At 45.1% G+C, this 27,966-nt stretch overlaps 1 protein-coding gene and 1 non-coding gene across 4 annotated transcripts; both read left to right on the forward strand.

The window, feature by feature from the left end:
• The first annotated feature begins 17,535 nt into the window (after nt 1–17,535).
• LOC124018234 (BUB3-interacting and GLEBS motif-containing protein ZNF207-like) lies at nt 17,536–27,862 on the forward strand. 3 transcript variants are annotated; one of them, XM_046333496.1, is made up of 13 exons: nt 17,536–17,702; nt 18,233–18,359; nt 18,464–18,599; nt 18,720–18,911; nt 19,154–19,235; nt 19,442–19,506; nt 20,040–20,173; nt 21,379–21,477; nt 22,157–22,387; nt 22,615–22,771; nt 22,936–24,720; nt 24,972–25,017; nt 26,671–27,862. In XM_046333496.1, the coding sequence occupies exons 1-11, from the start codon at nt 17,662–17,664 to the stop codon at nt 23,079–23,081; spliced, it is 1,410 nt and encodes a 469-aa protein (XP_046189452.1). In that variant the 5' UTR covers nt 17,536–17,661; the 3' UTR covers nt 23,082–24,720; nt 24,972–25,017; nt 26,671–27,862. The 3 variants fall into 3 exon arrangements, with proteins under 3 accessions (XP_046189452.1, XP_046189450.1, XP_046189453.1); XM_046333494.1 differs by having other exon boundaries at nt 22,936–25,017; XM_046333497.1 differs by lacking the exons at nt 21,379–21,477; nt 24,972–25,017; nt 26,671–27,862 and having other exon boundaries at nt 17,537–17,702; nt 22,936–23,770.
• Nucleotides 19,528–19,656, forward strand: LOC124018236. Its single transcript, XR_006835595.1, has one exon. It is a non-coding gene; the product is annotated as a small nucleolar RNA SNORA49 (small nucleolar RNA).
• Nucleotides 27,863–27,966: the final 104 nt, after the last annotated feature.

The following is a 27,966-nucleotide window of genomic DNA, read 5'->3' on the forward strand; positions in this document are numbered from 1 at the left end:
GGCGTCACTCTAAAGCTGGAAGGTGGAATAAACGAGTCAGGAGTAGGTTTTTCTGATTGAACACGGTTCTCTATTGAGGGTATTTTGTCAACAAAAACATTAACATAATCAATGAAAAATCTTCCAAGGAAAAAACACACATCTTCTTCTCCAGATGAAACAAGAACACAATAGGATAATCTTTAAACTACAACAAACATAAATCACGGGTTTGTCACCGTCTTCGTGGTTCTTTCAGCACAGCTCTCTCTCTCGGTGGCCATCTTCCAGAGATAGTTTCCCTCCTCTGCTGGGTCCATTCTCTTTTATAGGGGAAGGAGAGTATCTCATTAGTACCGTCAGCTGTGCTTAATTGACTCTGGTTACCTGGTCTCCCATGCTTTGTTGGGCTACTATCCATGAGCCCAGCCTGCCCTCTAGTGGTCCTTCCACATACCTTCCCCCCCCAGGACCGAACCGGAGGGTCGGGCGCCAGACGCACCGTCTTGGTCGCGTCGGGACAGCGCGTCTGCATTCCCGTTCCTCGATCCGGCCCTGTGGATGACATGGAAAGAGAACGGTTGTAAAGACAAAAACCATCTGGCTATTCTGTTGTTATTGTTTCTCTTACCAGCCATCCACGTGAGGGGCGCATGGTCAGTAACTAATGCAAACCTCCGACCCAGTAGGTAGTACCGGAGATAATCGAGGGCCCACTTGATGGCTAAGGCCTCTTTCTCTACGGTCGCATACCTCTGTTCCCGATCGCTGAGTTTCCTACTAATGAAGAGAATCGGCTTCTCTGCTTCACCTTCACCCTGAGCTAGTACGGCCCCGAGCCCTGTATCCGAGGCGTCGACCTGCACAATGAACTCTTGTGAGAAGTCCGGAGCCTGTAGAACGGGATCAGAACACAGGCCATCTTTTAACAATTGAAAGGCCTCTTCCGCCTCGTCTTTCCACTCTACCTGGTTTGGCAGGTTTTTCCTGATGAGGTTTGTGAGGGGGTTGGCAATGGTTGCATATCCTGGGATAAAACGGCGATAATATCCTGTTATCCCTAAGAAGGCCCGAACGTCTCGCTTGGTCCGGGGTCGAGGCCAGTCACGAATTGCCCTGGTCTTCTCTGCTTGCGGGCGTATTTTCCCATTCCCCACGGTATACCCCAGGTATTCCGCTTCGGACAGGCCCAGGCAGCATTTACTTGGATTGGCTGTCAACCCTGTGGCTTCCAAACTCACGAGCACCGCCCGTAATCGCAGGAGGTGACTATCCCAGTCCTCGCTGTGGATGACCACATCGTCTATGTACGCCGCTGCATACTCTTGATGGGGCCGTAGAATGGCATCCATGAGGCGTTGGAAGGTTGCAGCGGCTCCGTGCAGTCCGAAGGGCATCCTCACATACTGGAAAAGCCCCTCTGGGGTGGCGAAGGCAGTCTTTGGGCGATCCTCCGGAGCCACCGGCACTTGCCAATATCCCTTCGTCAAATCCAGGGTAGTGATGAACTTGGCCTTTCCTAAGCGTTCCAAGAGTTCATCCACGCGGGGCATGGGGTACGCATCGAATGTAGAGATGGCATTCACGCCCCTAAAGTCGTTGCAGAGTCTCATACTACCATCGGCTTTGGGGACCAGGACTATGGGACTGGACCACTCGCTCGTCGAGGGCTCGATCACACCCATCCTCAACATCTCACTCACCTCTTTCTTAGCGATGACTCGGCGAGCCTCAGGAATCCTGTAAGGGCGGATATGCACTTTCTTGCCGGGTTCAGTGTGGATATGGTGGAACAGGACATCTGTTTGTCCTGGGAATGGAGAGAATATTCGACCAAAGTTCATAAACAGCTTGTCTAGCTGTCTTGACTGCTCCGGTAGGAGAGTTTGGCCACGGCGCACCTGTGGTAGAGCCTCTTTTTTTTCTTTGCCCTTCAGGGCTATCAAAGCCACCTCCTCTTCTCGTCCATGGTACGTCTTCAGCAGGTTTATGTGATAGAGTTGGACCTTCTTCCTCCTGTCAGGTTGCTTGATGAGGTAATTGACCGGTGAGACCCTTTTCATTACCTCGTAGGGCCCCCTCCACTGCGCCAGCAAGCGATGTTCGGCCGTGGGCACAAGCACCATCACTTTCTCTCCCACGGTGAACTCACGGGGGGTCGCAGATTTATCATGGGCCCGGCCTTGGGTCCTTTGGGCCTTCTCCATATGCTCCTTGACTATGGGCCACACTGCTGACAGGCGGTCTCTCATCAGGGTAACGTGTTCTATTGTGGATCGAAAGGGGCATGGTTGGGTCTCCCAGGTCTCCTTGGCTAAGTCGAGATTCCTCGACAGGGTCTGCCATAGAGCAATTCAAACGGAGAGAATCCAGTGGATGCCTGAGGTACTTCTCGCAGGGCAAACATTAAGTGTGGGAGAAGCATGTCCCAGTTTTTTCAGTCTCGGGACACCACTCTTCTCAACATGCTTTTAATTGTTTTGTTCAAGCGTTCACACAACCCATCTGTTTGAGGGTGGAATATGCTTGTACGTATCTGTTGAACCTGATATAACCGACACAAGTCCTTCATCAACCGGGACATGAACGGGGTTCCTTGATCGGTTAAGATAGTCTTGGGAAGGCCCACACGAGAGAACATCAGGAATAACTCCTTGGCAATTCCCTTTGACGACATGTTACGCAGGGGTATGGCCTCCGGGAACTTGGTAGCATAATCTATAACCACTAGGATGTACTCGTGTCCTCTGGCGGATTTTGGGAGGGGTCCTACGAGGTCCATAGCTATGCGTTCAAAGGGAGTCTCTATGATGGGGAGAGGAATCAAAGGGTTACGTAGGTGTGGCCGTGGGGCTGTACGTTGACATTGATCACACGTCTTACAATACCTGGCCACATCTCGGGTGACACGGGGCCAATAGAATCTCTGCATGATTCTGTCAATAGTCTTGTCTCGTGCCAGGTGTCCTCCTAGGACGTGGGAATGGGCTAACTGTAGAACTGTATCCCTGTATGGTCTAGGCACCATTAGTAATTCCTGGTTTTCCCCCCTTCGTCGTACGACCCAGTATAAGAGACCCCGCCTGATTGCATAGTAAGGAAGAGGGGGTTCACCTGATCCGTCGACGTTCCTCCCGTCGATCACCTTCACCTTCCTCATGGCCTCCCTTAGGTCTGGGTCTCTATGCTGCGAGGTGCCGAACTGTCCCTTTAATTCCTGGGGCAGGTCAACCTCAGTAGAGGGATGTGGAGGTTGTTCCACATCCCCATCAGGGGAGACCGAGGAGAATCCCTTCCAGGTTCCCTCCTCGGATGGAGCTTCAAATATATCCCTTAGTGCCTGGTTGCTCCTTCCTTCCTGCGTTGTGTATAACCCTTCACAGGTGTCTTCATCGGTGGTTTCCTGGAATATCTGTCGTAAACGTTGGGTCGCTATTTCTTCCTCTGCAGTAGAGGACGAGGACGCGGCTACGTCTCCTTGTAGTACTACTACCTCGGGCTTGGAGATTCTCTTCTTTCCTGTCCCCCTTCTTCCCGTGCATAACATCATCTGCCGAAGCTCCTTATATAGGGGACAGTCTCTCCCGATCAATAATGGCACCTTCAGCTGGGGCACTTTCCCTGCCCTGACTGTACACCTTCCTTTGGAGTGAGAATAGGCAGATTCACAGTGGGGTAATAGTGGGTGTCTCCATGGATACAGGATACGGCTACTTTGTCTGGTAGCAGTGTTGCGGAGGTCACCATCCGCTCCTCTACTAACGTAACCATACTTCCTGAGTCGAGAATAGCTACCACATCTTGTCCTTCAACTCGCACCGGAATCTCTGAGGCTGGGGCTATCTCTGCTAACCAACAGTGTTGATCCTGCCCCCTCAAAACGGGATGTGTGGGGGTAGGCAGTGACGACTCCGTGACCATGGGCTCATCCTTGCTAGGACATTGTGGGGCATAATGGTTGGGAGACTGACACTTATAACACCGACCCTGTCATGCAGGTGAAAGAGGACCCAAAAGCGACTTAACAGAAACAGAGTTTATTCAAGTCCAAACAGGGAATAACAGACATCCTCTAGTCTGTAGAGGGGAATAACAGGAGAAGCGGCCACAAACTGCAGGTCACTTCGGGTAGGCGCAGGCCGTAGTTGACAGAGACACCTGCTCACACGCAGCATCTGATGAAGGCAAAAAACACGACAGGACGAAACACAATCACAGCACGGTGAATACTAAACAAGGAACCGACAGGACAGGAACGGAACACAAAGGAATAAGTAGGGACTCCAATCAGGGGAAAGGATCGGGAACAGGTGTGGGAAGACTAAATGATGATTAGGGGAATAGGAACAGCTGGGAGCAGGAACGGAACGATAGAGAGAAGAGAGAGCGAGAGAGCGAGAGAGGGAGGGGGAGAGAGAGGGATAGAAAGAGGGAAAGAACCTAATAAGACCAGCAGAGGGAAACGAATAGAATGGGGAGCACAGGGACGAGACATGATAATAAATGACAAACATGACAGTACCCCCCCACTCACCGAGCGCCTCCTGGCGCACTCGAGGAGGAATCCTGGCGGCAACGGAGGAAATCATCGATGAGTGAACGGTCCAGCACGTCCCGAGACGGAACCCAACTCCTCTCCTCAGGACCGTAACCCTCCCAATCCACTAAGTATTGGTGACCCCGTCCCGAGAACGCATGTCCATGATCTTAAGTACCTTGTAAATAGGTGCGCTCGACAAGGACGGGAGGGGGGAGGGAAGACGAACGGGGTGCGAAGAAAGGGCTTAACACAGGAGACATGGAAGACAGGATGGACGCGACGAAGATGTCGCGGAAGAAGCAGTCGCACAGCGACAGGATTGACGACCTGGGAGACACGGAACGGACCAATGAACCGCGGAGTCAACTTACGAGAAGCTGTCGTAAGAGGAAGGTTGCGAGTGGAAAGCCACACTCTCTGGCCGCAACAATACCTTGGACTCTTAATCCTGCGTTTATTGGCGGCTCTCACCGTCTGTGCCCTGTAACGGCAAAGTGCAGACCTCACCCTCCTCCAGGTGCGCTCACAACGTTGGACAAACGCTTGAGCGGAGGGAACGCTGGACTCGGCAAGCTGGGATGAGAACAGAGGAGGCTGGTAACCCAGACTACTCTGAAACGGAGATAACCCGGTAGCAGACGAAGGAAGCGAATTGTGAGCGTATTCTGCCCAGGGGAGCTGTTCTGCCCAAGACGCAGGGTTTCTGAAAGAAAGGCTGCGTAGTATGCGACCAATCGTCTGATTGGCCCTCTCTGCTTGACCGTTAGACTGGGGATGAAACCCGGAAGAGAGACTGACGGACGCACCAATCAAACGACAGAACTCCCTCCAAAACTGTGACGTGAATTGCGGGCCTCTGTCTGAAACGGCGTCTAACGGGAGGCCATGAATTCTGAATACATTCTCAATAATGATTTGTGCCGTCTCCTTAGCGGAAGGAAGTTTAGCGAGGGGAATGAAATGTGCCGCCTTAGAGAACCTATCGACAACCGTCAGAATCACAGTCTTCCCCGCAGACAAAGGCAGACCGGTAATGAAGTCTAAGGCAATGTGAGACCATGGTCGAGAAGGAATGGGGAGCGGTCTGAGACGACCGGCAGGAGGAGAGTTACCCGACTTAGTCTGCGCGCAGTCCGAACAAGCAGCCACGAAACGGCGCGTGTCACGCTCCTGAGTCGGCCACCAAAAGCGCTGGCGAATAGACGCAAGAGTGCCTCGAACACCGGGATGACCAGCTAACTTGGCAGAGTGAGCCCACTGAAGAACAGCCAGACGAGTGGAAACAGGAACGAAAAGGAGGTTACTAGGACAAGCGTGCGGCGACGCAGTGTGCGTGAGTGCTTGCTTAACCTGTCTTTCAATTCCCCAGACTGTTAACCCGACAACACGCCCATAAGGAAGAATCCCCTCGGGATCAGTAGAAGCCACAGAAGAACTAAACAGACGGGATAAGGCATCAGGCTTGGTGTTCTTGCTACCCGGACGGTAAGAAATCACAAACTCGAAACGAGCGAAAAACAACGCCCAACGAGCTTGACGGGCATTAAGTCGTTTGGCAGAACGGATGTACTCAAGGTTCTTATGGTCTGTCCAAACGACAAAAGGAACGGTCGCCCCCTCCAACCACTGTCGCCATTCGCCTAGGGCTAAGCGGATGGCGAGCAGTTCACGGTTACCCACATCATAGTTTCGCTCAGATGGCGACAGGCGATGAGAAAAATAAGCGCAAGGATGAACCTTATCGTCAGACTGGAAGCGCTGGGATAGAATGGCTCCCACGCCTACCTCTGAAGCGCCAACCTCGACAATGAATTGTCTAGTGACGTCAGGAGTAACGAGGATAGGAGCGGACGTAAAACGTTCTTTTAGAAGATCAAAAGCTCCCTGGGCGGAACCGGACCACTTAAAACACGTCTTGACAGAAGTAAGAGCTGTGAGAGGGGCAGCAACTTGACCGAAATTACGAATGAAACGCCGATAGAAATTAGCGAAACCTAAAAAGCGCTGCAACTCGACACGTGACCTTGGAACGGGCCAATCACTGACAGCTTGGACCTTAGCGGAATCCATCTGAATGCCTTCAGCGGAAATAACGGAACCGAGAAAAGTAACGGAGGAGACATGAAAAGAGCACTTCTCAGCCTTTACGTAGAGACAATTCTCTAAAAGGCGCTGTAGGACACGTCGAACGTGCTGAACATGAATCTCGAGTGACGGAGAAAAAATCAGGATATCGTCAAGATAGACAAAAACAAAGATGTTCAGCATGTCTCTCAGAACATCATTAACTAATGCCTGAAAAACAGCTGGCGCATTGGCGAGACCGAACGGCAGAACCCGGTACTCAAAATGCCCTAACGGAGTGTTAAACGCCGTTTTCCACTCGTCCCCCTCTCTGATGCGCACGAGATGGTAAGCGTTACGAAGGTCCAACTTAGTAAAGCACCTGGCTCCCTGCAGAATCTCGAAGGCTGATGACATAGGGGAAGCGGATAACGATTCTTAACCGTTATGTCATTCAGCCCTCGATAATCCACGCAGGGGCGCAGAGTACCGTCCTTCTTCTTAACAAAAAGAACCCCGCCCCGGCCGGAGAAGAAGAAGGCACTATGGTACCGGCGTCAAGAGACACAGACAAATAATCCTCGAGAGCCTTACGTTCGGGAGCCGACAGAGAGTATAGTCTACCTCGAGGAGGAGTGGTCCCTGGAAGGAGATCAATACTACAATCATACGACCGGTGAGGAGGAAGGGAGTTGGCTCGGGACCGACTGAAGACCGTGCGCAGATCATGATATTCCTCCGGCACTCCTGTCAAATCGCCAGGTTCCTCCTGAGAAGTAGGGAGAGAAGAAACGGGAGGGATGGCAGACATTAAACACTTCACATGACAAGAAACGTTCCAGGATAGGATAGAATTACTAGACCAATTAATAGAAGGATTATGACATACTAGCCAGGGATGACCCAAAACAACAGGTGTAAACGGTGAACGGAAAATCAAAAAAGAAATAGTCTCACTGTGGTTACCAGATACTGTGAGAGTTAAAGGTAGTGTCTCAAATTTGATACTGGGAAGATGACTACCATCTAAGGCAAACATGGGCGTAGGCTTGTCTAACGGTCTGAAAGGAATGTTATGTTTCCGAACCCATGCTTCGTCCATGAAACAACCCTCAGCCCCAGAGTCAATCAAGGCACTGCATGTAGCACCCGAACCGGTCCAGCGTAGATGGACCGACATAGTAGTACAAGATCTAGATGAAGAGAACTGAGTAGTAGCGCTCACCAGTAGCCCTCCGCTTACTGATGGGCTCTGGCCTCTTACTGGACATGAATTAACAAAATGTCCAGCAACTCCGCAATAGAGACACAGGCGGTTGGTGATCCTCCGTTCCCTCTCCTTAGTCGAGATGCGAATCCCTCCCAGCTGCATGGGCTCAGTCTCAAAGCCAGAGGAGGGAGATGGTTGCGATGCGGAGCAGGGAAACACCGTTGATGCGAGCTCTCTTCCACGAGCCCGGTGACGAAGATCTACCCGTCGTTCTATGTGGATGGCGAGAGCAATCAAAGAGTCCACATCTGAAGGAACCTCCCGGGAGAGAATCTCATCCTTAACCACTGCGTGGAGTCCCTCCAGAAAACGAGCGAGCAGCGCCGGCTCGTTCCACTCACTAGAGGCAGCAAGAGTGCGAAACTCAATAGAATAATCCGTTATGGACCGTTCACCTTGGCATAAGGAAGCCAGGGCCCTAGAAGCCTCCCTACCAAAAACTGAACGGTCAAAAACCCGAATCATCTCCTCTTTAAAGTTCTGGAACTTGTTAGAGCAATCAGCCCTTGCCTCCCAGATAGCTGTGCCCCATTCTCGAGCCCGGCCAGTAAGGAGTGAAATGACGTAAGCAACCCGAGCTCTCTCTCTAGAGTATGTGTTGGGTTGGAGAGAGAACACAATCTCACACTGCGTGAGAAAGGAGCGGCACTCAGTGGGCTGCCCGGAGTAGCAAGGTGGGTTATTAACCCTAGGTTCTGGAGGCTCGGCAGGCCAGGAAGTAACAGGTGGCACGAGACGAGACTCTGGAACTGTCCAGAGAGGTCGGAAACCTGAGCGGCCAGGTTCTCCACGGCATGGCGAGCAGCAGACAATTCCTGCTCGTGTCTGCCGAGCATGGCTCCTTGGATCTCGACGGCAGTGTAACGAGCGTCTGAAGTCGCTGGGTCCATTCCTTGGTCGGTTCCTTCTGTCATGCAGGTGAAAGAGGACCCAAAAGCGACTTAACAGAAACAGAGTTTATTCAAGTCCAAACAGGGAATAACAGACATCCTCTAGTCTGTAGAGGGGAATAACAGGAGAAGCGGCCACAAACTGCAGGTCGCTTCGGGTAGGCGCAGGCCGTAGTTGACAGAGACACCTGCTCACACGCAGCATCTGATGAAGGCAAAAAACACGACAGGACAGGGCGAAACACAATCACAGCACGGTGAATACTAAACAAGGAACCGACAGGACAGGAACGGAACACAAAGGAATAAGTAGGGACTCCAATCAGGGGAAAGGATCGGGAACAGGTGTGGGAAGACTAAATGATGATTAGGGGAATAGGAACAGCTGGGAGCAGGAACGGAACGATAGAGAGAAGAGAGAGCGAGAGAGTGAGAGAGGGAGGGGGAGAGAGAGGGATAGAAAGAGGGAAAGAACCTAATAAGACCAGCAGAGGGAAACGAATAGAATGGGGAGCACAGGGACGAGACATGATAATAAATGACAAACATGACAGACCCGGCTGTGTGGTGGCTGACTTCTCCCACCTCCGGGGGGGGGGCTTGAACGTGTCGGTGGCAGGCGCGCCAGGGTGAGTCGTGGTACGGGATTGGAAGACTCCTTCCGTTCCTCCTTGTCACTTTTTAACAGCTCCCCTGTAGACCAATATGTTTCCACCGTCTGGGCTATGTCGTCGGCTGACAACGGGTTGGCTTGCCCCACAACCCTTTTTAAGTCACTGGGTAATTCTCTCAATATCTTGTCCACTACGAGAGTCTCTATCACATGTCCTACTCCTTTTCCAGATTCTAGCCACTGTTTCGTCAGTCGTATTAAGGCGAAGATCTGGGCACGGACGGGTTGATCAGCTGTATAGGTCCATTGATGGAACTTTACAGCCCTATCTCTGGCAGTCAGCTGGTACCGGGACAGGATCTCGGTTTTTAGTCGCCCATAGTCCGCAGCTTCACGGGAATCCAGGTCAAAATAGGCTTCCTGAGCCACCCCGGTCAAAAGAGGAGCTAATGCGCTAGCCCATTCTGTGGGCGGCCACTCTTCCAAGGTGGCCGTCCTTTCGAAGGTCATGAGGAAGGCCTCAATATCATCCTCCTTGGAGAGACGAGGTAAAAATGGCGTGAGCAGTCGCTCTTGGCCTAACTTTAGGTTCTTCTCGTCGACTCAGCTGTTGTTGCAGGAGTTCTATGGTTGTCTGCTGTGCCGTGATCAATTGTTGTAGTAGGGCGTTATCCATCGTTCTTGAATGGTTCCTCCGGGTCTTCTGGAAGAATATTAATTTACCCACTTATCCTTGTGTCACTCGTCCACCTAATGCCCGCATCCTCCACCAATGTGAGCGTACCAAGTAATTAGGCGTCACTCTAAAGCGGGAAGGTGGAATAAACGAGTCAGGAGTAGGTTTTTCTGATTGAACACGGTTCTCTATTGAGGGTATTTTGTCAACAAAAACATTAACATAATCAATGAAAAATCTTCCAAGGAAAAAACACACATCTTCTCCAGATGAAACAAGAACACAATAGGATAATCTTTAAACTACAACAAACATAAATCACAGGTTTGTCACCGTCTTCGTGGTTCTTTCAGCACAGCTTCTCTCTCTCGGTGGCCATCTTCCAGAGATAGTTTCCCCTCCTCTGCTGGGTCCATTCTCTCTTTTATAGGGGAAGGAGAGTATCTCATTAGTACCGTCAGCTGTGCTTAATTGACTCTGGTTACCTGGTCTCCCATGCTTTGTTGGGCTACTATCCATGAGCCCAGCCTGCCCTCTAGTGGTCCTTCCACAGTACATATTCTTATTCATCCCTTTACATTTGTGTGTATAAGGTAGTCGTGAATTTGTTAGATTACTTGTTAGATATTACTGCACTGTTAGAACTAGAAGCAGAAGCATTTCGCTACACTCACATTATCATCTGCTAACCATGTGTATGTGACCATTTTTTATTTTTTTTTACTTCCAGACTTGGAAATGTATCAACTCGCCTCCCAAGCCTTTTACTTGTGACATATTGTTAAATGCACTAAAGAGGAACAAAGGGTACATATTGAAGATTGCGCACGTTCATCCCCAGAATCGTTTCACGTGTCTGTTTTCAAAGGATGGAGCTGAGAACATGAACAACTTCACAGTTAAGAACACTAACAATATGAGGGACTTCTATTTAAGTCAGAAAATGATACTCATATGATAGGTAACATATACAAAACCCCGCAGAAAGCCTATCTCTGACAGATATGACAGAATTGTAAAGTCATTTTGGAGAGAACAATGTACAGTCATTGCCAAAAGTTTTGAGAATGACACAAATATTAATTTTCACAGTCTGCTGCCTCAGTGTCTTCAGATATTTTTGTCAGATGTTACTATGGAATACTGAAGTTTACTGTAATTACAACCATTTCATAAGTGTCAAAGGCTTTTTATTGACAATTACATGAAGTTGATGCAAAGAGTCAATATTTGCAGTGTTGACCCTTCTTTTTCAAGACCTCTGTAATCCGCCCTGGCATGCTGTCAATGAACTTCTGGGCCACATCCTGACTGATGGCAGCCCATTCTTGCATAATCAATGCCTGGAGTTTGTCAGAATTTGTTGGGTTTTGTTTGTCCACCCGCCTCTTGAGGATTGACCACAAGTTCTCAATGGGATTAAGGTCTGGGGAGTTTCCTGACCATGGACCCAAAATATCAATGTTTTGTTCCCCGAGCCACTTAGTTATCACTTTTGCCTTATGGCAAGGTGCTCCATCAGGCTGGAAAAGGCATTGTTCGCCACCAAACTGTTCCTGGATCGTTGGTAGAAGTTGCTCTCTGAGGATGTGTTGGTACCATTCTTTATTCATGGCTGGGTTCTTAGGCAAAATTGTGAGTGAGCCCACTCCCTTGGCTGAGAAGCAACCCCACACATGAATGGTCTCAGGATGCTCTACTGTTGGTATGACACAGGACTGATGGTAGCGCTCACCTTGTCTTCTCCGGACAAGCTTTTTCCAGATGCCCCAAACAATCGGAAAGGGGATTCATCAGAGAAAATAACTTTACCCCAGTCCTCAGCAGTCCTATCCCTGTACCTTTTGCAGAATATCAGTCTGTCCCTGATGTTTTTCCTGGAGAGAAGTGGCTTCTTTGCTGCCCTTCTTGACACCAGGCCATGCTCCAAAAGTATTTGCTTCACTGTGCGTACAGATGCACTCACACCTGCCTGCTGCCATTCCTGAGCAAGCTCTGTACTGGTAGTGCCCAGATCCCTCAGCTGAATCAACTTTAGGAGGCGGTCCTGGCGCTTGCTGGACATTCTTGGGTCCCCTGAAGCCTTCTTCACAACAATTGAACCACTCTCCTTGAAGTTCTTGATGATCCGATAAATGGTTGATTTAGGTGCAATCTTACTGGCAGCAATATCCTTGCCTGTGAAGCCCCTTTTGTGCAAAGCAATGATGACGGCAGGTGTTTCCTTGCAGATAACCTTGGTTGACAGAGGAAGAACAATGATTCCAAGCACCACCCTCCTTTTGAAGCTTCCAGTCTGTTATTCGAACTCAATCAGCATGACAGAGTGATCTCCAGCCTTGTCCTCGTCAACACTCACACCTGTGTTAACGAAAGAATCACTGACATGATGTCAGCTGGTTCTTTTGTGGCAGGGCTGAAATGCAGTGGAAAGTTTTTTGGGGATTCAGTTCATTTGCATGGCAAAGAAGGACTTGGCAATTAATTGCAATTCATCTGATCACTCTTCATAACATTCTGGAGTATATGCAAATTGCCATCATACAAACTGAGGCAGCAGAATTTGTGAAAAATAATATTTAAGTCATTCTCAAAACATTTGGCCACGATTGTAGACATTTTCAAATATATGCAACAAAATGTTGACCTAAAAGCTTTTGGACATCAGAGCAATGTTGAGGGAATGCAATTTGAGTCAGAAACATATACTCATATGATAGATAGGTCCAGTAGCAATTTTGGAATGTAAATCTTGGTGGGGCAAACAGAAGAAAATGGGGGGTGGGGGTGGGGGGTGCATGCAAGGGGTGGGGGTGCATGCAAGGGGGGGTGCATGCAAGCAAAGCCTCTAGACAGCACAACACTAACCAATACATTAATTGGATTATAAAGGTGAATAACTGTGCCCACAAACTGTAATGGCCTACATACCTTGCATTCGGAAAGTATTCAAACCCCTTGACTTTTTCTACATTTTGTTACGTTACAGCCTTATTCTAAAATTATTTACATTGTTTTTCCCCTTGTCAATCAACATACAATATCCAATAATGACAAAGCAAAAACAGGTTTTTAGAAATGTTTAGAAATGTATTAAAAATAAAAAGATGAAATGCCACATTTACATAAGTATTCAGACCCTTTACTCAGTACTTTGTTGAAGCACCTTTGGCAGCGATTACAGCCTTGAGTCTTCTTGGGTATGACGCTACAAGCTTGGCACACCTGTATTAGGGGAGTTTCGCCCATTCTTTTCTGCAGATCCTCTCAAGATCTGTCAAGTTGGATGGGCGTCGCTGCACAGCTATTCTCAACTCTCTCCAGAGATGTTCGATTGAGTTCAAGTCCGGGCTCTGGCTGGGCCACTCAAGGACATTCAGAGACTTGTACCAAAGCCACACCTGCGTTGTCTTGGCTGTGTGCTTAGGGTCGTTGTCCTGTTGGAAGGTGAACCTTACTCGTCTCCCAGTCCCTACCGCTGAAAAACATCTCCACAGCATGATGCTGCCATCACCATGCATCAGCCTAGGGATAGTGCCAGGTTTCCTCCAGACATGACGCTTGGCATTCAGGCCAAAGAGTTCAATCTTGGTTTCATCACACCAGAGAATCTTGTTTCTCATGGTCTGAGAGTCTTTAGGTGCCTTTTGGCAAACTTCAAGCGGGCTGTCATGTGCCTTTGTACTGAGGAGTGGCTTCTGTCTGGCCAGTACCATAAAGGCCTGATTGGTGGAGTGCTGCAGAGATGGCTGTCCTTCTGGAAGATTCTCCCATCTCCACAGAGGAACTCTGAAGCTCTGTCAGAGTGATCATCGGGTTCTTGGTCACCTCCCTGACCAAGGCCCTTCTCCTCCGATTGCTCAGTTTGGCCGGGTGGCCAGCTCTAGGAAGAGTCTTGGTGGTCCCAAACTTCTTCCATTTAAGAATGGTGGATGCCACTGTGATTTTGGGGGCCTTCAATAATGCAGACATTTTTTGGTCCCCTTCCCCAGATCTGTGCCTTGACACAACCCTGTCTGGGAGCTCTATGGACAATTCCTATGATCTCATAGCTTGGTTTTTGCTCTGACATGCACTGTCAATTTTGGGACCTTATATAGACAGGTGTGTGCCTTTCAAAATAATGTTGAATCAATTAATTTACCACAGGTGGACTCCAATCAAGTTATAGAAACATCTCAAGGATGATCAATGGAAACATGATTCACCTAAGCTCAATTTCGAGTCTCATAGCAAAGGGTCTGAATACTTCTGTAAATAAGGAATTTCCGTTTTAAATTTTTTAATACATTTGCAAAAATGAATAAAACACAGTTTTCCCTTTGCCATTATGTGGTATTGTCTGTAGATTGATGAGGGAATAAAAAAATCAATCAATTTTAGAATAAGGCTGTAACGTAACAAAATGTGGAAAAAGTCAAAGGGTCTGAATACTTTCCGAATGCACTGTAAACCTGTCCCAGCAGCAAATCACAACAGCAGTCCCAACACATAACCACTGCTACACCTGGCTATCAGTAGAGCCTTGTCTGGTATCCAAACAGTTCACTCAGACTCATTTACTGTCTTTAAAAAAGCATAGCTTATATGGCATACTTGCTTAAAAAAATGTGGTTTCTACTGACAATTGAGATGTTGAAACAATGGCATAAGGGGACGACAAGGGGATAAGAGGCAATCTGCATTTTCGATTAAGACATTAATGAGCGAGCTAGGACCGACGTAGTCAATATAGCTATTTGTTCAGCACTTTTGAAATGTACAGCGACAACATTCAGAACATGGGCCATTCTTACAGTGTTCTCCCTGTACACCAAGTCAGAACCGTAGGATAAATAAAGGGGACATATAAGCAGACAATGAAAGCTCTTCCAATATGCGATGATTACATTTCTCTAAAACAGGTTATAGGCTACATGTGCACCACCAAGTAAGAACAGTAACGTTAGGTGAAATTAAGAGGGAAAAATAGACTAAATTATTAGGGTGCAGCACATGGACGACTAACAGCCTATTACACAACATACACTTAGTATTACTTTCTTAGCTACAGTATACATATATCCCTGGCATATTACATAATTTATGCAGCAGCATACAATACAATTTTTGGACTCACCTTGTTGTGCTGTGCTCACTTGAACATGAAGGTGGCACGGCAGTCCTTTTGGGTAGATTTTGTCATCAAAGTTAGTCATCAAAGTCTGGCATTCTCTGGATTTATAGTGCTTTCAAGACAACTGGGAACTCTGGTAAAAAAAACTAGATCAAATGATGATGACGTCAGTGATCTTCAGGTTGTAGCTCTATAAAAGGCCAGAGTTCCCGACTTACAATTCCGAATTGGATGACCGTTCAAAAAGTAAATGTGTTTTTTCCTAATTTCCCAGTTGTCTTGAACTCACTGGTCAGATTTATCAGTTACAAGTTAACAGTTGTTTTGAGTGTGACAGAAATCATGCTGGATTGACAGCATGGCCAATGTTGAATGTTTATCATTTTAAACTTGGAAAAGAGACCCAGACTTGGGACCACACAGCCACCACTGAATAGCATGCTAGTGATTGCTTTGCAAAGCTTGCAGTTAGCCACTGATTCCTTCCAAACCACTCATTGTTGAATTTGCGATTTCCAACTTGCTGTGTAATATTTAGGTCCAATGGCCGATTAGCACCGATACGTTTTATCTATAATTTCTCTTCATTACTTCTCTCCATATGACAAGGATAAAAAGGATTTGCCAGTAGATTTTCGACTTGATTCATGACGATGACTGCTAGCTAAGATGTTGAAAGACCTTGAGCCTTCTTGGATGGGCACTTGTAATGTAACTCTATGGCAGCACCCAAGGGGTTTGAGTTTTCAAGCACCTCATGAGTGACAGAACACTGAGCCAATCACTGTGCAACTAGAGAACATTACAAACTGCTACTCTCAGTGATTTGCTAAAAATGATGAGTCGCCATTGGATAGGTCAGATATACAAAACCTTGCAGGCAGCCTACACAACTGACAATCTATTAAAAACATATAGAAACTATTGGATCCAAGACTTAAAAATAACTGATATTGATGGAGGGAGTGTTGAAACATAATACACGAAATTACATGCCTTATTATTTAAATATATATTTTTAAATCTGGCTACAGAAACAGAAACGATATAAAACATTTTGAGGTCTTACAAGCATTAGAAACAACATTGGGTGTGGATATGGTGGGAACATGTGGGTCTGAGCATGTGTGATATCATTAATATTTGTGAAATGTATGTAAAAGTTCAGTTGTCTATTGTTTTTGATTCCATGTGTTTTTGTTTATTGTAAAAAAATAAATACAAGTAAAATAAAATATTTACAAATAAAATAAATGCTTGAGTACACAAGAGTCAGCCCTAATTCATTCAGAGATGGAGGCCTGCCACTGTGGTCTCTCTTTAGTCTAGTCACTGCCGTATGGGAAACAACAGCAGCTCCCAATGCATACAATTTAACATTCATTAGGAGCCCTGAAATTGGCATCTGTTGTGTTTACTCACTTGCATAAATATCCCATTTTCCAAATGAATCATTTACCTTGGAGAGAGAACGGGAGGGAGGGGAGAGAAAGGGATGGAGGGGGAGCGATTTAAAGAGAAGGGAGGGAGGGTGAAGACGGAGATTCTCTGAAGTAGATTTATTGTTTCCTTTCTGCTCAGACTGCTGAGCACAGCACTGGGTATATTTATTTTCAGTTATTCAAATGAGTCTGGCTTATATGCAAGGCACTGGGCTGGGGGACTCGCAATCTAGGCCCTATTGAGTCCATGTGCTGATCTAATACATTTTTCTATAACATTTTATTGAATCAAATGAAATTGAACATCCATATCATAATGCATGGCATGCATTGCAAGTTTGTGCTATTCAGTATTATAAACGGGGTGGTTCGAGCCCTGAATGCTGATTGGCTGACAGCCGTGGTATATCAGACCGTATACGTTAGTAACCAGTTTATAATAGCAATAAGGCACCTTGCGGGTTTGGGTTTTTTGGCAAATATACCACGGCTAATCGGCTGTATCCAGGCACTCCGCGTTGCGCGTAAGAAAAGCCCTTGGCCGTGGTATATTGGACATATACCACATCCCCTCGTGCATTATTGCTTAATTATTGTTGTTCTTATTATAAGGATAAAAATATATATATATATATTTATCGACATTTGAATTGCTCACAGCATTGACGCCTTCATCACCATACAATAGTATGGTGCAATGTCGCTCCCATGTGGACATTAACGTTATTACACCGGCACAGAATGCATTGAAATGACGCGAGCAGAAAAAAATAAAATAATATAATAATTTGGTATGATGATTATTTTCCGATGATTTCGGACCAAATCCCACAAAAAAATACAACTTCGTCAATATACTGGAAAGACGTATTTAAAGCACTTTTGTTTAGGGAATTGTGCACGTTTTCCATCAGCACAGCATTGTGGGTGCAAATCATAATCCACTTCCTCCACTTGAAGAAGCGCCATTTTCGGCGTTGTCATACAGCATGTCGCTAATGTTTATGACATAATAAGAACGAATTTCAGTGTTTGTTATTCTACGTTTGCTTTCCAAGTACTATCTGAAAGATGGGGCGAAAGAAGAAGAAGCAGATGAAGCCATGGTGCTGGTATCCTTTGGTTTGGGGAATAAACAAAACGCATGAAAGGAAAGTGAGGGCTCGAATGTTTAGCAAGGTAGCTAGCGAAGTAAGATAATGTAGGCCTCACAAGACCTGTTCGTACTTTTGATACTTTGTCGTATTTCTGTAATACTGTTATTGCAATATAATTTTCCAACACTCTCTTTTTAGTTTTATCTCAACAAAGTAAACTCAAATGGTGTATATTGACGAACATTTTAGGTTGAAAACTAGCTATGTTCGCTAAGTAGCTAGCGGCATTATTAGTTAGCATAGTAACTTATTGTATTCATTATGTAGCTATCTGGAACTACCCAGTTTATGACGCTTATTAGGCATACCTTGTCTGTCATAGATGGTGGTCAGAAGTTGTGCTCAAAGAGTAACTATACCTTACGTTCAATTAAAGGAGCAACGTTAATAGCAGGGGGAGGCACCCTCGATTGAATGAAACCAACTGGCTAGCTTGCTAACGTTAGTATATACTTTATGACGTTTCCTTAGTTCACAACTTGAAGGTATTGTAATCGAGATTTCGATGATGAAAAGATCCTCATCCAACATCAAAAGGCCAAACATTTTAAGTGCCATATATGTCACAAGAAGTTGTACACTGGTCCGGGGCTGGCAATCCATTGTATGCAGGTTGGTATTCACATTAACAACATGTTGGTTATTCATTCATCTGTGTGGTCATACCTTTTATTTGTTATATGAATCATTGATGGCGTGGGTCGTGTGTCTTTCAGGTTCACAAAGAGACCATCGACGGGGTCCCCAATGCCATACCTGGAAGGGTAGACATAGAATTGGAAATCTATGGCATGGAAGGAATTCCAGAGAAGGATATGCAGGAGAGGAGACGGACATTAGAACAAAAACAGGGTTAGTTAGTGTCAACGTAATTTCCTGCATTTGTACTGAGAACCATAGAAGTCTACAGCCAGAACAAATCATCTTAAATAACTACTGTGTGGCTAAAATACCCCTTTACTTTGTGTTCAGAGAGCCAGAAGAAGAAGCAGAATCAGGACGACTCTGACGAGGATGACGACGATGATGATGCTCCAGGCCCTTCGTTCGTTCAGCAGCAGATGCCTGCTGCCCAGCCCCAGGCTAGCTATGTCCCTCCCATGGCCCAGCCAGGCATCCCCCCCGGGGCCAGGGCTCCAGGCATGCCACCAGGAGCTTACTCAGGTAGAACATGGGCTGAATGGCCATACGATTGCTGTGTTCTGCCAGTAAAGACATTTGCATCAAGTAATGATGATTGTAAAAAATGTTCAACTGCTCTGAATTGTGAATGAATCATGCCCATTCTGAACGAACCACAAACTGGAAAAAAAAATACATTCCCAGCATCACCAAATAATGGTTAATAAATTATACCTGGTGTATTGGTTAAAATCTAGTTTCCTTCCCTTTTCTTCCCAATGCAGGAATGCCCCCTATGATGCCAGGTCACGGTGTCCCGCCCATGATGCATGGGATGCCCCCTGGTATGCACGGAATGCCACCAGGGTAAGTACTAACTCATACTACTTAGTGGGTGACATTTTCCTCCCTCAATGCGTTTGCTCACTCTTTGCAGGATTTAAATGTCGCTCTGAACTGGTCCATCGCTGCAGGATCTGCCTTATTATTAAAACATCAGACAGTTAGATTTGATCATTCAGATTTGATCATTCAGATTGTAACTCACACCTGTTGGTTTGATCTCCTTACAGCATGATGCACGGGATGGGAGGGATGATGCCTCCAATGATGCAAGGGATGCCTGGTATGCCGCCAGGTAAGTACTGTCGGTACCCCTCTTCCCCTCCCTTACTCCAGTCACTCTGTACCCAGTGGGGTGGAATGGCATTGACAGGGGATAGAGCACTGTGGCCGTCTCTCACCTAGGACTATTCTCCTATATGAGGCTTGTGAGAGAGCTGACAATTTCACAAGATTAGCATAGAGCTGGGCGACGTGGACACATCTATTTAACGATACATGAATGTGCACCACAGTTTTAATATTACCCTTAAAAATACTACTACTACTTTGAATGTTGTAGCTGTCAATTGTCCGGTTATCAAACTTATTTTGTTTCAAACTTCACATTTCTCCAGTAGGGCCCTATAGGTTATTTATCATAATGAACGATATCAGCAAAATGCCCACGATAAGTGGTTATTGTCCTAGCTCTAGTAGAGCAAAATCATGTTCATTCTCAATTCTATCATGACCTAGAAACGATCTGCTATGATATTTGTCATGGATTCCCTAACTTCCTGAGAAAGGACTGTGATTTGATATTGAGACCTGATGTCTTGTCTTCAGGAATGCCACCCCACATGGGTCACCGTCCTGGTATGCCCCACATGGCCCAGGTCCCCACCCCGGCAGGGATGCCCCGACCCTCCGCAGCAGCCCCTGCTGCCGTCAGCAAGCCCCTGTTCCCCAGCGCAGTACAGGTGGGTCACCTTGCCAAGAGGCGAGGTGGGATGGAGCTGTATCTTGTCATAACTGTCTCATTGGCTTACCTTGTTCATTTTAAATGGAATAATTCACCAAGAGGATTTCCTCTGTGTTAAGATGGTTGTACTGGTGCGCTCATCTCCGGCACATGCATACTATCAGAATATCATCATTAATGGTGGGGAGTAGGCTTGGGCAGTATCCAGAGTGTCATACCTTAATACTGACCTTGTGCCCTATTGGTATATTCGGTAATACCAGCACTGAACACAAAGGACATTATTTTCAAACCCCAGCTGAGCTTTTGTAATCCAAAGGTTAGCAATGCTAACAAGTACATGTAAAATCCCATAGAATGCAAACTAAAGGGTAAAGAGCGCATTGTGAACATGTAGATGGCCTCTGACCTAAACTATTTTCAGGACAGACATCCCAGCTCACAAAGGTCTAAAAGTAACTCAGAGATGTTACAGTTTGCGGACCGAACAACACAATTATTAGACAGCAAGGCACTTGATCCAAGAGGAGATTTTCTGCTGTTACCGGCAATATAATTAATTTTGTAAGACGCTAACCACTTAGCTGGATAGCTAACTAGCGACTAAATTAGCAAACCAAATGTACAGCTGCAGAGCATTTAGCACATTTTAGACTGTTTTTACTTCAAAGTTATAAAACACCTAGCTGGTGAACATTTAGTTGTGAATTCCATACTGTGACCTGATCACCTGGCATGTGCTGCATAACAATGAATGACTCACAAGGCTCTGGTGTCTCGTTATTGTGTGCTTGTAAACAAACACCATGTGACTGGGTACTAGCGGTAAGCTTCATAATGAAAAATTCTGACAGGTGAAATGAAATACGCAATCATTATCTCTTACCATATTGCACAAGTTGACTGCGGGTATTTACTTGAAATGTAGCAACAAATATTCACATTTATGCAATCTTCTAAGAAATAGTTTCAACGGTATTGAAAAACCATCCTGTGGCTATTTCCAAATACCCCAGTATAAGGTATACTGCCCAAGCCTAATAGGGAGCAGCAATAGCAGAGTTGTATCAGTAATGCATCCATAGTAAGGAACTATAGCTCATTATCAAAATGCCCTCTCCTCGTTTTCCTCTCCAGAGCTGCTGGTATTCACTCTAGGTTCTGCTAGTGTTGTTCACTCTGCCTCTCTTCTTTATGCTGCAGATGGGCTCTCATGTTCCAAACACCATCACAGCCTCTCCCAGTAGCACTGCAGACTCTCAGTCTGCTGCCTCTAAGCCTCTGTTCTCTAACACTCCACAAGTAGGCAGGACTCTTTCACTTCCATGTCCTATAGACTCCTGTGGCATGCAGCGTATCAGCTTGATTGGTTGGGAATGCTACAAAATGTCTGTGTTTTGACATATGAACTTAAGTTGACATATTCAACAGGCTTTTTGTCATTCCGTGTGCATTTTTGTGAACCGCTCCACCAAAAGGATGAGCTGACGATCGGCTTTCCCTTAGGAGGACTTGCTGCATGCCTGTGTGTGGCCTGCCTTAGTTTAAAATATGTATTTTTGTTTAGGCACAGCTTGCTTTCTGCTTATTTTCCCCCTCCCCTGACTTGTTGTCATGGATTTCCTCAGATGGTATTTTGCACAATGCAATGCTCATCAGCAATGTGTGATATGATATGAGTTTTTCTTGTGTCTCAGCTGAACTGATATTTTCCAGTCATTTAAAGTGCTAATCTGTTCAGCGTTAGTTTGATGTACAGTGCACTCTGCTTGTGAAAATCTGAGGAATCAACCAATCGCTTGTTGTGGTCAAAAACCATGGGACAAATTCTGTTTTGAAAGCCCTTCTAAGGAGTCAGTAGGTCAAATGTCTAAATATCTGATTCCTATGAGAGGAGAGCATTGTAATCTGTGTGTGTGTGTGTGTGATCATGATGAGTCACTCACCCATCTGACAGTGCATCTTCCTTCCGGTCTCCCAGGCTCAGCAGAGTGCCTCTGGAGCTGTGCCCCACAGCGCGCCCTCCACCTCCTCTGACCCTCCCAAAGCAACATTCCCCGCCTACACCCAGTCCTCTGCCTCCTCATCCTCCTCTAACCCCCCTAGTAACACTGTGGCCAAGCCCCCCGCCACAGTGACCAGTAAGCCAGCCACCCTCACCACCATGAGTGCAACCAGTAAGTTGATCCACCCTGATGAGGATATCTCACTGGTAAGTTGCTCTTGCTTTGTGTTTTGCCCTTTCACAGTAAGTAATGAATGAGAAAGTACATTTTTTTCTATGTCGCGTTACTGTTGTTACTTGTAATATTCATTTAAAACAAATGAGTCAAATATAATGTAATTGAGTAGTGATTTGTCCTTGCCGTTGCACTGAAAGGGATAGGCTAGTGTTTTGTCCTATCTAAGAATCCTATCTGTCTGTCTGCCCGGTAACAGGAGGAACGACGGGCTCAGTTGCCCCGGTACCAGCGTAACGTGCCCAGGCAGGGGCAGGTCCACATGTCTGCCCCTCCTGTGGTGGCCGTGGGCGGCATGATGCCCCCACAGCAGGGCATGCCCCCGCAGCAGCCTGGCATGAGGCACCCCATGCACGGTAAGATGTTATGGCATCACTAGACCAAAAAAATTACTGATGGAGAGAAACTTGTAGCCTTTGATGGCACGAAAGACCAAGTATCATACCAGTTAAAACATGTTTTTTTTGTGTTTGCTTGCATTGTGATTGTGATGTTTCAATATACTTCCTCCTCCCTCCAGGTCAGTATGGTGGTCCCCCCCAGGGCATGCCTGGCTACATGCAGGGTGGGATGCCTCCGTATGGGCAGGGCCCTCCGATGGGATACCAAGGAGGGCCTCCCATGGGCATGCGGCCCCCCGTCATGTCTCCTGCGGGACGATACTGAAGCAGTCGCAACGACCTGGCCCCTCACTAGGTTTGGAGGTTAAACCTTTTCTCACCTTGTGCTTTTTAAAACTAGCCCAAGCCAATGAGCTGTAAGACCAACCAGTGATGGTGAAGAAAAGTATTAATGAAAAAAAATATATATACACAGCACACGGACATTTAACATGACATCTTTAATGGGGAAAAAAACATAGAAACAACAAAACACACAAAACAACTTGTTGATAATGACAACTTTGTCATTGTGCAGATTTGATACATGTATGGTGTTTTTCTTCTCATGTTTCACTCAGGTTTGTAGAAGTGAAGTGTGTTAAATATGGTTCATATTGTTTTGACTGCTCGCTGCTGGAGTAACATGATCGTATCGCCCTCCCCTTACAAAAAGGCAAGTTTCCTGTAAATATATGATTTTCTGTTGTGTAGAGTAAGTCGGTGACGAGGCCCTCACAGCACACTTGTGTGTTGTTGGACGCCCTGTCCCCAACCGTATGGTTGGTGAGGGTCCTCCTTTATGATGACGATTCCAACTGTTTAGTAGTTTACCATGGATTATTATTATCTATCAGTCTCTAGCTTCATTCTTATTTCAGGTTTATTCCATGATCAAAAGGGTAACTTGTGTGGATTTATTCTCTGTACTGTTTTAAGCAATCTATGTTGTAATAAAACTCACTTAAAATCCAACACTGTTTTCTTCCTGACCCATGGATGGGGATGAGGCTTCATGAAGGTTTGTACCATGAAGGTTAGTACCTTCATCATGAAGGTTTGTACATAAATGTTGTATTTATGAAATATTGTTCAAATAATAGAATGTCAACATTCCAGATCTGGTATTTTTAAACATGTTTTAATATACAAATTGTCTTGATGCAGATACGTTTATAGCCTGATGTTCTTTAATAGTAATTCAATCATTTAAACCTGCACCCTGAATCAGTTTATCTTCCTCACCTTAGGTTCACTAACATTTGCATGCAAGTGCTCTATACTCTGTGAGTGGTTGATGATAAATATGCATTTTACTTGATGTCGGGTGTATTTTTCCTAAACCACCTACTCACCTACTACACCGTTCAGGTGTTTAGCTTTTCAAGTCAGAGGGCCTTATTTGGTGTTATTCCACTATGGTGCATCAGTGTTTCCCCTATATGTATTTAGCAGCGGCACAAACCGCTGCTAAACCGTAACCGCCACTGCAAAAAAATAAATAGCCAGGAATATAGAAACGATAATGGCGCAATATATTTGAAGACTAAAAATCGCCAAAATAAAGACTAGACAGTTGGAGAAGGTAAAATAAAAAAATGTCATGATATAGGGCCCCTTTTGATTTGGTTTGTCATTTAGATAAATTAGGAACAATGCATAAGCCATGGCAAAATGTGTAGAAAATTTTAAAATTTGCAGAGGCAGAGAGGAGGGCCGCTAAAATGTGCCATTTGCCACGCCCAATACCCCCACATGCTAACTTTGCCACTGCTGTTGGAATAAAATACTAGGGGAAACACTGCATAGCATATTAAAATCGAAAAACCATTACTTTGTAAGCCCATGTCTATTTTGATGGTAATGTCCTTATCTGCTTTTCAGCCTAAAACACAGATTTCTTGCGAAACAGGTCAGTTATATCTGTAAGTACCCATTCCCTTACCATAGTGTGGCTGTATCTTGCACCGGATGTACCGTTTAGTAGTAACTAGTTATTGAATCTGAAGTAATGCATTTTGGGAGTTTTTCCAAGATTTGTACATTGTTTTGAGTATTGTAGAGTTATTCTAAAGTACTTGCTCAAGATTTGTTACACCAATTGGTTGCATACAAATATAATGAATGTTGAATGCTGTGGTGTGCCATTGTTGCCTCTTTCTGTCTGGTGGTGAAGGGGGCAGCTTGGTGGAAACTGGACACATTTTTACCCCACTCATTTGGTAAGTAGGATTTCACATCGGCTATGATGTACAGTGGCTTCAAAGTATTCCTACCCCTTGACTTGTTTCACATTTGGTTGTTACAGCCTGAATTTAACGGATGAAATAGATTCTCACCCATCTACCCACAATACCCCATAAAATTAAATGCATATGTATTCAACCCCTTGAGTCAATCAATACATGTTAGAATCACTTTTGGCAGCCATTACAGCACACATTTTTCTGTGTAAGTCTTAAAAGCTTTCCACACCTGGATTGTATTATATTAGCATATTCTTCAAACTCTCAATTTGGTTGTTGATCATTGCTAGACAGCCATTTTCAAGTCTTGCCATAGATTTTAAAACCGATTTAAGTGAACTCTTAATTAGGCCATTTAGTAACATTCAAGCAACTCCAGTGTATATTTGACCAGTGTTTTAGGTTATGGTCCTGTTGAAAGGTACATTTGTCTCCGTGTCTTTTGGAAAGCAGACTGAACCAGGTTTTCATTTGTTTTTTTTCATGTGCTTAGCTCTATTGTTTCTTCTTATCCTAAACTCCCTAGTCCTTGCTGACGACTAGCATACCCATAATATGATGCAGCCGTCACCACCATGCTTGAAAATATGAAGAGGGGTAGTCATTGATGTATTGGATTTGCCCAAAACGTAACACTTTGTATTCAGGACATAAAGTACATTTCTTTGCCACGTGTTTTATGCTGTACAGGCTTCCTTTTCACTCTCATTTAAGTTACTATTGTGGAGTAACTACAATGTTGGATCAATCATCAGTTTTCGATCACAACCATTAAATGCAAATGTACCTTTTTATTTTGAATTTTCAGAACCATCTCATCTTTGCAGATAAATATTTTGTAATGGTGGGTGTGGCCTCATGGTGAAATCCCTGAACGGTTTCCTCTCTGTAGTGACTGGGTGTATTGTGGTAGAAATTCTAATCAATGAGGAGAGACGAGGTCAAGCACCAATCAGGACATTGCTTTCCTTATTAATACGTTTTGAATAAAGTATAGTCATTGCTTCTATAATGATAAGGCTGGTCGGCTCAACACTTCCAAGTGTTGTGGTGAGTAGCTCTGACATACGAAGAATACATATCTTTTATAGAAAAGATACGCCCTTTTAGTCTTCCTGACAAACAACAGATGCATGGAATGGGTCACAGGGTGTAACTTGATGTATGAGAAAGGAGTATCCCACCAGAGAGCATTTGCTTTGAAGTCTGTTCTTATTCAGTTTGGCCCCTAAGACGAGGCTCCGATCTCGTTCCTGGTACTTCAAAGCACAGAAACACCAATTAATTCTATGGCATAACTCAATTGTCAACTCTAGATACTTCCATCTCAAGTAAAACCCCTTCTTGACCACACGCCTGGACACAGGGGAGTGAGCCTCTAGGTTATACACTCCCCCAGGACCGGTGCAACATCAGAGATGACATACAATGGTTCCAGACACTACCCCACATCTTTTCTCAGACCGTATCTCCCCCAAGGAGGGAGTGACTGGCTCACGGACATTGTGGAGACAAGTGGTTCGCCATCAATCGCGCCATCCCTTCACATGGTTTAGAATAGGTAGACACATTCACATATGAAGACAATGTTCCCTCCTGTCATATTTCTCTTTCTGATATTCTGCATAGCACCAGCGGCATGTGAAAGACGAGCCTGACTTCTCCCCTCTCTGGGCCCCAGCTGAGGGAGGAAGTGCAACTACCAACACCAGAGTCCAAAGGGATACATTCTAATAACAAGCATATCATATAAGAATATTATGCAGATAAGACATCTTAATTATCTATGTTACCTAAGTCTTCTACCACAATTGATATACCATCCAAAGTGTTAACTTCACCATGTTCAAAGGGATATTCAATGTCTGCTTTTTATTTGAATTGTACCCACCTACCAATAGATACCCTTTGCGAGGCATTTGAAAACCTCCCTGGTCTTTGTGGCGAATATGTTTTGAAATTCACTGCTCAGCTTCTGGGACCTTTTTTTATATGTATGTGTGGGGTACAGGATTGAGAGTTATTCAAATGTTAAGCACTATTTTTGCACACTGAGTCCATACAACTTATATTGTGACTTAAGCTAATTTTCACTCCTGAATTTATTTAGGCTTGCCATAACAAAGGGGTTGAATACTTTTTGATTCAATACGTTTCAGCTTTACAGTGAATTAATTTGTAAAAAGTTCAAAAAACAATTCTACTTAAACATTGTGCGGTATTGTATAAGCCAGTGACACAATCTCAATTGAATCAATTTTTAAATTCTGGCTATAACACAAAATAGAAAAAGTTAAGAGGTGTGAATACTTTTGGAAGGCACTGTACATGATGGCTGTTGTAAAATAATGATTGTAAAGTTCATTTGAAAACACTCCCAGACCATATTAAGGTAATGTTTTTTTTCTTCAAGATGATCATTGTTTACAGATTTTAATAGATTATTAATAGTTATGGATTAAAGTATTTGGCCTGTTGGATGTTGTCGTCAACACTCGTCCGAACTCATCTTCCAACTTTCGCAACAATGTGCTGCTGTGTTAAACTGTTACTCGGATTAGCTTCACCATTATAATTGAATTCTCCCCAGTTACAATTGTCAACATGCATCCTATAACGTTCTTTTAAAGGGAACATTGGCCTGTTTGTTCATTAACTATACATTTCACATAAAACAAATAGACATGTTATTTCACAAGACCATGTTGGCAGTATCACAGTTTCTCTCCATTTGCTGATGTGCATAAATTTATCCTAATGTAAAAATCCAAATGCTTTGTATCAAAACACACTATTATAAGAATAAATCATGTGTATTGTGTACAATTTTCAGTGTCTTTTTTTCAAGCCTATTTTGTTAACCTGTTTTATACCAGGAAGAGGACCGATCTGAACCATCTTTGTAAGAGGACCACTAGATGGTCT

The sequence above is a fragment of the Oncorhynchus gorbuscha genome, unplaced genomic scaffold (genome assembly GCF_021184085.1).
Source record: "Oncorhynchus gorbuscha isolate QuinsamMale2020 ecotype Even-year unplaced genomic scaffold, OgorEven_v1.0 Un_scaffold_44:::fragment_2:::debris, whole genome shotgun sequence".
Classification (NCBI taxonomy): Eukaryota; Metazoa; Chordata; class Actinopteri; order Salmoniformes; family Salmonidae; genus Oncorhynchus; species Oncorhynchus gorbuscha.